General features: G+C 54.6%; 5 protein-coding genes across 6 annotated transcripts in view; 2 read left to right on the top strand and 3 right to left on the bottom strand.

Annotated features, from left to right (window-relative positions):
• Positions 1–1,356, bottom strand: part of H310_10972 (hypothetical protein) — a gene marked incomplete at both ends in the record, with an annotated part of 4,398 nt that extends 3,042 nt beyond the window's left edge. Inside the window, 5 exons of the mRNA XM_008877475.1 lie at positions 14–180; positions 237–342; positions 393–578; positions 628–723; positions 769–1,356. Coding sequence (XP_008875697.1) covers positions 14–180; positions 237–342; positions 393–578; positions 628–723; positions 769–1,356 — 1,143 coding nt within the window. The remainder of the gene's footprint in view (positions 1–13; positions 181–236; positions 343–392; positions 579–627; positions 724–768) is intronic.
• A 305-nt stretch (positions 1,357–1,661) lies between these two features.
• Positions 1,662–5,357, top strand: H310_10971. Of its 2 annotated transcripts, XM_008877473.1 has the most exons (9): positions 1,662–2,359; positions 2,405–2,500; positions 2,545–2,733; positions 2,788–2,896; positions 2,947–3,410; positions 3,455–3,944; positions 4,006–4,349; positions 4,395–4,487; positions 4,538–5,357. In XM_008877473.1, the coding sequence occupies exons 1-9, from the start codon at positions 1,691–1,693 to the stop codon at positions 5,138–5,140; spliced, it is 3,057 nt and encodes a 1,018-aa protein (XP_008875695.1). In that variant the 5' UTR covers positions 1,662–1,690; the 3' UTR covers positions 5,141–5,357. The 2 variants fall into 2 exon arrangements, with proteins under 2 accessions (XP_008875695.1, XP_008875696.1); XM_008877474.1 differs by having other exon boundaries at positions 4,006–4,487.
• Positions 5,041–6,904, bottom strand: H310_10970 (hypothetical protein). The gene is made up of 8 exons (XM_008877472.1): positions 6,576–6,904; positions 6,413–6,526; positions 6,106–6,372; positions 5,962–6,057; positions 5,796–5,893; positions 5,498–5,745; positions 5,382–5,446; positions 5,041–5,331 (listed from the first exon to the last, which is right to left on the bottom strand). The coding sequence occupies exons 1-8, from the start codon at positions 6,882–6,884 to the stop codon at positions 5,278–5,280; spliced, it is 1,251 nt and encodes a 416-aa protein (XP_008875694.1). The 5' UTR covers positions 6,885–6,904; the 3' UTR covers positions 5,041–5,277.
• Positions 6,905–7,362: 458 nt separating this feature from the next.
• H310_10968 (hypothetical protein) lies at positions 7,363–9,133 on the top strand. Its single transcript, XM_008877470.1, has 2 exons — positions 7,363–7,631; positions 7,690–9,133. Exons 1-2 carry the CDS (start codon positions 7,401–7,403, stop codon positions 7,960–7,962), a joined length of 504 nt encoding a protein of 167 aa, XP_008875692.1. The 5' UTR covers positions 7,363–7,400; the 3' UTR covers positions 7,963–9,133.
• Positions 7,640–9,119, bottom strand: H310_10969 (hypothetical protein). The gene has a single exon (XM_008877471.1). It carries the CDS (start codon positions 9,045–9,047, stop codon positions 8,193–8,195), a length of 855 nt encoding a protein of 284 aa, XP_008875693.1. The 5' UTR covers positions 9,048–9,119; the 3' UTR covers positions 7,640–8,192.
• Positions 9,134–10,073: the final 940 nt, after the last annotated feature.

Genomic DNA, 10,073 nt, shown 5'->3' with positions numbered 1-10,073 from the left:
GATAAGAGCCAACCTGCACTGGCAAAGCGCGGCCGCTGTTGCCGTTTTTGCTTAGAATTTGCACGATTTCTCGCAGCCAGACCGTGCGATTGACGCAAATGTAGCGTCCGCGAGCGTCCATGTGTTCCAGTGCCAGCACGTGGGCTGCGGCACAATCGCGCACGTCGGTCATGGCGAAATCTAAGCAGCTCGTGAGCAAATCCTTGAGGTCACGCCCGCTGCGGGCACTGGCATACTCAAGTCGACCAGTGCCGAGTAGTGGCCGACAATGAGGTCGTAAATGACTTGTGTGCCAGGGGAAATCTTGGAGTTGCACAGCGATGGGCCGATCAGCATGCCCGGCTACAACAAGCACCGAAGTGAACCTTGCCCGCAAAATGAGGCCGACGTACGTTGATTGTGACGAGCTCCATGGATTCGTTCTTGACGAGCTGCCACGCAGCCTCCTCGGCCAATTTTAGGCTCAGAAAGTGCGGATTTCTGTCCAGGGACGATGTGACGTTCCAGCTGAGGTCGGTGATCGTCGACTGCGCAGTCACACTGTCGGCCATGGCCGCGATCGACGACGTCAAAACGACCTGTCATAGCCATGAAGTGGCTCCTGAGCGACTCAATCGACGCACGTACGCGCTTCACTTTGGCTCGAACGCACGCTGTGATAAAGTTGTTCATCATAGGAACTATGCAGTGCACGCGGCTGCTGATACTGTACACGCCCGGCTCCTATCGATGAAAAGGTGATGAGTGGATGGACGACGAGGACGGTACCTGGTTCTCAGAGTACGGATCCCGAACCGAACAAGACGTCGGCGTTCCTGTATGAATCACAAAGTCGCACCCGTCCACGGCCAGGTCGCATGACTGGGCTGTGAGCAACGATGTCTCGACGATCGTCAAGTGCTTCTTAGCCGACGGGAGCTCGTACAGTTTCGAGATGTCGTCATTCTTGTTCTGGACGGTACCTCGAACTTTATATCCTTTTACAAGCAGCTTTTCGACGATCCATGCCGCCAGAAACCCATCGACACCAGTGACACACACGGGTTTGTGCAAGCACCCTGTCGTCGTTTTGCGGAGGTACTTCAGGCCCTTCCACACAGTGGGGTACATGCACGACAGGTCAGCGTTCGAAGGGTTCACGTGCGTTCGGGACACCTTCTTCTTGGATTTCTCACGCTTGATTGTTGTGGATGTTGCGACCGAGTAGTCGGCGGTCTTCTTGACTGCTTTCGGACGTTTCTTCTTCTTCTTGTCTGTTCCGCCGTCATCTATCGACATGGACGAGTTCAAGACAGCCTTTTTTGTCTGCGAGGTCGCCGCCGCGGTGTCGTCGACGACTTGCGGTCCGAACAGCATGGGGAATGACGACGTCGCGCCTTCTGTCGCTCCGTCAAATGCGCTGTCAAAATGAACGTATCATCCGGATAAGCGAGTCCGTCGACATATTTTAAAAACAAACGGCCCAAACAATGGTCAGATGCATGAAGAGACAAAAAAATACGTTCTGCTCCGGATAAAGCGGTTGCAAAAATAGTAGTGGATCTTCTCGGATTTAGCTAAATAAATACCTAGAGATTTGTATAGGCAGTCGCACCGTTTCGACGAAAACTTAAAAAAATCTGCATACTTTGACCAATACAATGAAAAGGCGGCACCCAGTTCAACTTCGTGCACAGCGCACTTCGACGGCATGTTGTTCGGTCCGCAGCAGACCGCCACCGCGGAGGTGCCGCAAAGCATGGGCTACCGAGGTGAAACAAAGAAGCGCGATTCGTTGGTCGATGGAAATGCCGCTGGCGGGCGGAAGCGCCGGTCCAAGAACAACTTGACGACGCCAACAACAGGCGTGCCGTTCGAAAGCACGTGCAGTACCGTGAAGCTGACAGCTCGTGCGAAAGACGCATCGCAGCAACGTCGCACGCCAGGCAATCGTGTTGCTATCGTGGAGGAGTCCACGATGTACCACAGCGTGTGGAATGCACTCCAATTTAAAGTTGTCGAGTCGAGTTCGGCCAGTTCGGTAACTTCAACGGCCGCATCCGCAACGCACCCGTTCCTGCGAGCTGCGCACATGAAAATGCCAATTTGCGTGACGGGGATAGACAGCTTTCTTGGCTCGTGGATCGTAACGGAGCTGCTGCAGCGCGGCTACAAAGTACGAGGCACGGTACAGAGCCGCAAAGACGACGACATCAGTCGGCTCCTCGAATTGCCGCACGCGTCGACGCAGTTGATGGTCGTGGAAACGTCCCTTTTGACTCCAGAGTCGTGCGACCTTGCCGTCGAGGGATGCGAGTACGTGATCCACACGGGGACGCCGTCGTCATGTGCGGTGCGGGACCCGGTGTCGGAGGTCAAGGTTCGCGACCATCGCACATATCATGAGAACTCATCCACCATGCAGGAGCCAGGTGTGCACTCGGTGAGCAGCCGCATGCACTGCATCGTGCCAGCCATGACCAACTTCATCAAGGCGTGCGTCCGTGCTCGAATCAAGAAGGTTCGTGGCAAGCTGCAGTTCGCGATCTCATATCCCTCGGTCAGATAGTCCTGTCGTCGTCGGTGGCAGCGTTGAGCGACCACGTGGACGCGAGCGACGTGATCAACGACCTTTGCTGGAACATGGTGTCGTCGATGGAGCGGAACCCGCACTTCCTCGGGCTCAAAGTCGCAGAGGAAAAGGCGTGGCAGCTCGTCGAGCAGGAGCCCAAGCTCGAGATGGTCACGATTTGCGTACGTTTTCTATTTTCTACGTGCTGAAGGAGGTCACGTTGTCGTCGTCTTTAGCCAGGGACGTTGATGGGACCATCCGTGTGTACGCCGAAATCCATCCCGCCCGGCAACCAAGTCGTGTACGACCTCATTACTGGCCAGTACAGCGCGATCGTCGACTTGAGTACGCGGTTCTGTGTACCCATTCATTTGTATGGTTCACGCCATGTCTAGACTGGGCTTTGACGGACGTCCGTGACTGCGCGTTGGCGCACGTGTTGGCATTAGAGCACCCTGATGCCCGCGGCCGCTACATTTGCGTGAACCGGACTGTCTGGTTGAGGGAAATTGTAGACATTCTGCGCGCCAACGGGTACTCTGGACGCGCCCTGCCGTTCCAAGTGGGCCTCCCGAATTGGGTCGCGCGCCTCTCATCGTTCTCGGCGCAACTTGGGCAAGTGGGCGTGTCGTTGTATGGGGACTCTGCCGACGCTACGAAACCTTCGCCGTATCTGAGCGACCGTCTTGTGGATGTGCTACGACTGTCGTTTCGGGATGTGAAGAGCACGATCGTCGAGTGCGCCGGCGATTTGCTCAAGTGGAAGTTTATCAAGCCTTGGGGTGAAGACCGCGAAGCGATTTTATGTGCATGCTGCGACGCGCCATTCAACTTTTTGCGCCGCCGCCACCACTGCCGGGTATTCATGTCAGGTCGCAAGCGCTGATGGATTTGGTGGCGTAGGAATGTGGCGTTGTGGTGTGTGGCGACTGCTCTCAGTCGAGGGCAGTCGTCGAAGGATTGGACCATCCGGCGCGGTTGTGCGACGCGTGCGTTCAGAGCTCGATCCCAGCTCTCCTGGAGCTTATGCACGCGCCGTTGTCGTGCCACAAAGCCGTGAAAGCGCTCGAGTCGTTGATGGTCAACCCGGCAAACCACGAGTTGATTACGCGGTGCAGTGGGGTCCCGATTCTACTCAAAGCGCTGCACGAAGAAGACGACGACATTTCGTTCCATGCGGCTGGAACGCTCTTGGCGCTGAGCGAGGACACGGCGAGCGCGCTGCAAATGGTGCTGGAAGGCGCCGTCCTGCACATGCTCGAGGTGGACCAGACGACGGAAACGTGGCGTGTGTGTTTGGCGGCGCTGCGAAACATTTGGAAGCAACTCAATCACGACGACTTTCGACAGATGCTCCATTCCGTATCGCGAGTGTCGCGGACGGCGGCAGACGGTGCGATCCGTCGGCCATGGTCGCTTGTTTGACGTGTGTGTGTGGTGGTGGTGTTGCGTAGGGCCGTTAAAGTCCAACATCTTGATCACGTTTGTCCACATGATGGAGCCGCGCAACGTGTGCTCACTGCTCAAGGAAGGTCTCCTGGATGTGCTCTTTGTCATGCTGAAGAGCGCGAATGCGTTCGATCGCTGTGCAGCAGCACACGCTGTCGTGCGGGTGATTCCGGTCGACTACGACCCCGACACGGAGATTGACGTGCCGCCATATCACGTCGACGATCACGAAGAGCTCCTGACGCTGTCGACGCTGTCGGACATTCAGTTTCTCGTGAAGGGGCACATTGCCCCGATCAATGCGCACAAGATTGTGCTGTTTGTGCGCAATGCGTATTTCAAAAACATGGTGCGGCAGCTGTGTCTCGACCACCGTTGACGTCGTCGTGGCTAGTTTGGATCGTCCAACGCGGCGAACCCAACCAAGCGCGTGATTGAGATTGACAATTGCACGTACAGTGTGTTTTCGATGATTTTGCGCTTTCTCGTACGGCCCGATGTCGAGTTCGTCGAGCTCACGTCGTCCCGTTGGTCTAGTACACGGGAAAACTCACGATTGACGACGTGTCGGCGCAGGACTTGCTCCGTGCAGCGGCATTTTACCAGGTCGTGGAGCTCCGCGTCCGCATTGAAAAGTTTCTCGCCGACCGTATTGCCGTTGCCAATGTCGTGGAGCTGCTCAGTCTTGCAAACGAGTGCAACGCGGAAGGTCTTCGCCGCGCGTGCATCCCGTTCCTCATGCAGAATATCCATGCGGTCGTCAAATTGGACTCGTTTGCCGCCCATCGCGAGTGGGCCGGCCAAGAGATCCTGTTGGCCCTAACGCTCGAGCTCGGCGACGACTGGTACGCTGCGTACCAAGCCATGGTCGCCCACCCGCGCCACCAGCCGGCGTATTCTGGCGGCCACAACGTGGTGCATCCCCCCACTTCACATCATCTCCACCACGCCCCGCCGTCAATTTCGAGCCACCCTCCGGCGTCCGCGACCATGTTGTCGCCACTTCAACTCAAGCGACCGACTGTCGTGTCGCCCCTGCCGTCGAAACGCCTTATCTTGACGTCGTCGCCGATGGAGAAAGGCGGGTCGCAGCGAAGTCGATTGTTGTCGGAGGAGAGTCTGGCCGAAGGCATTTGCTAACCACGCCGTGGTCGGGACGTTCGTGGAGATTTATATATCTAAATGCATGACGCAGTTTGATCGATCGGTCTCGAGCTACACGCTCGCGTTTGCCTCGACGAGTTATGCCCCACTTTTGAGGTCAAGTTGGACAGCATCTACGAATACCGGTTCTGCAGGTCCGTAAAGAACGACGACGTCATGCTCTTCAACTAGACAGCGACCCGATCGATGAAGGTATCCATGAATTTGGTTGGATTACCTGTTGCGCCTTGTCAGTCACTTGGGCCTTGAGCAACTCGAGTTGATACGCCGCTTGTTCGCTCGCTACCATCCATCAGCGGTCCATGGAGGAAGGAAGGACCGGTGGACACGAACCTTCCGTGGATGCCGAACGCGCGCGGCCATCGCCGTAGTACATGTCGCTCGAGATGGACTGTGACCCGGAAAACTGGCGGATCTTGTCGGGGTCGACCGACGATTGCTCGGCCGCAAAAAAGTTGTCCGATGAAATGCTCTTGGAATTTTTGTACTTGTTCAGCGAGTCCGCAGCGGGCGCCGAGGGAGTTTGGAACGGTGCCGCCTTGATAGTAGCGTGCTGGCTGAACGACCGACCAAGCGCCTCTCTAACCATTCAATCCATTCATGAAAAAGGTCCTGGCATGAAATCGCATACTCCTCAGCTTGCTGCATGGCACGCGCGAGCGCTTCGTCGTCGTCGATTTGCTTGGAATGCGACGTATCCGTGGCGGCGCCTGGTGTCGGCTTGGCGTTCTATAGCAGTAGGAGAGTGCCACATTGACGACCGGGCTCATCGTGGAGACGCCACAGGTGCAACGTACTTCAAACGGAATATTGTCGAAATCGTCAAAGTTCGACTTGACTTTGGTTGCCCCTAGTCGCGTGGCTTTCTTGGCGCCGCCGGTCGCCCCTGCTTTCTGCAGCAGGGATGTGAATCGTCCAAGGTCATGTTGAGTGATACGTACGCGGCTGGACAGCTTGGACGTGATCGTGGAGCCTCCTGCGCCGGAGGGACCTGATGAGTCACTGCCAAGCGTGACGGTTGGGCGTGTTTGCAGCAATCCAGTAGTGGGGGCAGGAGGTGGCATCGTCGCAGCAGTTGCAGACACGTCGGGAACAGGAGAAGGAGCCGCGACTGTGCGCGCTGTGTACGCATTAGCGATCGGTGGCACTTCCGCCGTTCCTACGAGCTTGGCCAAGTCGTCCAAGCCAAATTCGTCCGTAGGTTTTGCCTGTAGGACGTGCATGAGTTGCTCGGTGAGGAGGATGTACCTTGGTCGAAGTGGTAGCGGTGAACGGAGACGAGTCGAATTTGGCAGCTTGCACCTTCCTCGTCAATTGGGCTTTGTACAACGTGGCGGCTTTCGACTTGTACTTCTCGTCGATCTACGGAGATGGTGAGAGTTGTGATGGAGTTGGATAGCACAGCAGTTACGTTCATCATGTCAGACACGCCGTGCTGCTTGAAGAACTTGCGAGCTTCGCTGTTGCCCCCCAGCTGCATGAGCAATAATTGCTCTTCCGTCCACTCGTCCATATCCGTGGACCGGACGAACGACACGTGTACCCCCATGCGACGATGATACCCAGAGCAATCCAAGCACATGAACGTTCCAAACGAGACAGTCGCCCACATTGGGCTTCGTCGCTCGCAGTCAAAGCACATCTTGTTCGCAGCAATGCTGCGTTGCGCATGGAAGAAGTTGTCTCGAATCTCGTGGGACACGTAGGTTGCCGCCGCCATCGTGTTGTTGTCGCTTTCTTTTGCTTTGTGTAGGATGTCCACCGAAGGTACCATTGGCTTAAATCTTTCACTCAAAATTCAATATTGACCAATCCAAATATTGATAGGATGCCAATATTATCCAATAAAAAAGATTGGATCTACAGATGTTCTTCGTTGCACAGGAAAAACGGCAACAAGGTGCATGTCACCATCTGCCCCCGATACATTGAATGCATGGTGTGGAATTGCTGAAGCTTACTCCCTAGCCCAACCACGCTTGGTTTCATTTGAGCATTTACGAGATTCTCGCGTCAAATCGTCCAGCTCCCGCGCGTTTGCCGAATTGAACATCTGAATAAAATTGGCCCGTGGTTGCGTGGAATGAAAAATATTTTTATTGACAGTGAATCCTGTTGTGCCTCTATGTTTATCCGGAAAACATGTCGAAACTTCGAGATATCCGGATACTGGTGATTCCCACGGACATTCCACGTGTCCGGTATTGAGTTAGAATCGAATATTTCGCAAGGCGTTATGAAGGTCCTGTACATCGCTGCCGTTGCACTGTTGGGGTTGAGCGCCGTGGAAGTGTCGGCGAAGGACGACAAGGAGTGCGAAGTATGCGTCAAGGTCATCGATACGCTGAAGTCGCAGTACAGCGACCTTCTCAAGGAATCCAAGGGTAAGCCAAAGATTGACGTGGCCGAAGCTGCGCTTGAAAAGATGTGCAACAAGTTCAAGTCGAACCCGAAGGAAAAGAAGCTCGTGAGTGTTTTTTTGCCAGTTCCATGAGGTTGTTGGATTGAAATTTGGGTGTGTCTAGTGCTACTTCTTGGAGCCCATGAAGAAGGACACAGCTCGCCAAGTCACCATTGGCAAGGACACGATCAAGATTTGCCAAAGCTTGACAAAGAAGAACCCTGAGTTTTGCTCGATTCGATTCCCCATCAAGACGGAAGCTGGCACGGACTACTCCAAGTTGCGCGTCAAGGAACTCAAGAAAATCCTGAGCGAACGCGGTGTCTCTTGCCACGGGTGTGTCGAAAAGGACGACTTTGTAAAGAAGCTGCAAGAAACGGAGCACATGGAGTTGTAGTTCACACTTCCATGATGATCCTATCTTATTTTGGCTGCGTTGGTTCGCCATCATTGCCACGTACGTCGCTGGGGGAACGGCCAGAGTAAATTTGGCTAACGAAATTTCCTGTAATTCGCCCAGTAAATAACTCCAAAATTTCTCATTGGCGGTCGCCGCTTTATTTCAATAGACTCAGCCAATTAAATTTTGAGATTGGAGTGGCAGCAAGTGCTACAATGTAGTATTCCTTATGCCTGGTGGAACATTTTGTCGTGCATCTTGTCCGCCGCAGACTTGATCGTCGGCGACGCGATTTCGACGTGGACGTCGCTGTCGGTAGTTTGCACGTCGAGCGTAGCCGTAGTTGGCCCCGCGGTCGATGGTGGGGATGCCACCCTACGGCGTTTTGCGGCTGACATCAGCAACACGATGCCAAAGCAAACGACATGGCCGAGGCCAATGCCAAACCATATAACCGGTGCAATCGACTTGTCCATGCTCATGAGGTTGTACGGCCAGAAACCTTCGTTGAATGTGACGTTGCCGATCCAGGCAAGGCTCGAAAACAACGCTGGCCACAGGATCACGAACTTGAGGCTAGACCGCTGGATGAGGTGCTCGTTCACCGTGAACTCGATGACGAAGATGACAACATTGGCCAAGTGTACGATCCATGTAGCCCATTCAGTGGGCTTGGATGGGCTGTACAAGAGAATCCAGTACACAAGCGCGACGAGGAAGCACGACGTGATGGCCACGTCAAAGAGCGTGTTGAGGTACCCATTCGCCTGGTTCGTCGGCCGAGTCCACCGGCGCACTTGGTCAAAGACAGCCAAGCCAAAATAGATCGTCTGCAGCGAAAAGTTCCAGTACGTATAGTAGACGAGGTCAAACCAGTGTGACGAATCGATCTGGATGATCCACACGACGAGGAAAAAGCTCCACATTGCAATGCGAAAGGCCAAGAGCCACGCGTTCTTGGGATTGAATGGCACCTGGAGCAGACCGTGCGTCGGAGGTTGCTTGTAGATGCGGACGAGGCAGACCACGCCGATGATGGCAAGGCCAATACCAATCACAAGTTCTTTCCACAGGTTCGGCATGCTTCTGCGTCGCTGGGGTGGCGTTCCAGAGTGAGGATGTCTGTGTCGGTTGGAAGCGCTCGTGCAGTCAGCTCTCGTTCTTCTTCCAGCAACCTTTCCATCGTTTCTTGTGCCAATCCTTCGACAATTCGCACGAGTTTAATAACGCCAACACATCAAACGGTCCAACCAACTCGTCATGCACGAACGGCCCCCACGCACGCACTGCCCTTTCAGCGCAAGAGCCCAACGTCTATTCGTTTGAATGAGTTGTGGAGTCCGCTAGGTGTGGCGCAGTAGTGCGTCGATCGGGGTATTTTGTAACTTGTCGCTACGTTATCACGAAGAGGTCGATGATGGTGGGCGTGAATAGTCATTCTCCCCGGTTTCGTGGTATGTTTTGGAAGTATAGCTGTCGTTTGCGGATGGGGAAGCGATGTAGTTTGGTCCGCAGTTCAAGACTGGGGGATATCTAACGCCCCCGGCAATGCTAAGAGTCACGGCGACGGAAAGACGTGCTTCCGGCATGCTGCAGACGAGAGCAAAGTCGTGATGTCGATCCTGGCCCACGTCGCGATTCCGGAGAGTCGTTGGATCGTTGTGATCTTAAACTGTCGCAACAGATCGATAGGGGAATGTGCTTGCATATCTTCCATCTATTGTGATAAGTTCGCGAGAATCGTGTACAATCGCGGGCGACCGATGAAGCCGCCGTCCCCATGACGAAGACCTCATCATCTCTTCGACACAGTTAGACCACACCTCACGCAACAAACATGGCTGAGAACGGAGTTGACATGGCTTTTGTGAAAATGGTTCACTCGGCTGGGCCTGAAATGTTTCACGCATCGCGAAACACACCATCCTGGTACCGGGCGCTGATGGGAAGCGAAAGATACCCGACGCCCACCGAGCAATCCTTTTCCATGTTGTTATCGTATTTGTACGGTCACAGTGCCCCCATTGCGTGTCAAAGTGCATGGCGTAGGCCACCATTGCGAAACCACTTGCAAATATATCAGAGTTGTCGGTGCTGGAATCGCGTGG

The sequence above is a fragment of the Aphanomyces invadans genome (assembly GCF_000520115.1).
Source record: "Aphanomyces invadans strain NJM9701 unplaced genomic scaffold supercont1.29, whole genome shotgun sequence".
NCBI classification, from domain to species: Eukaryota; Oomycota; class Saprolegniomycetes; order Saprolegniales; family Verrucalvaceae; genus Aphanomyces; species Aphanomyces invadans.
Note: the sequence above shows the minus strand (reverse complement) of the source record. Positions and strands in the feature narration are given on the sequence as shown.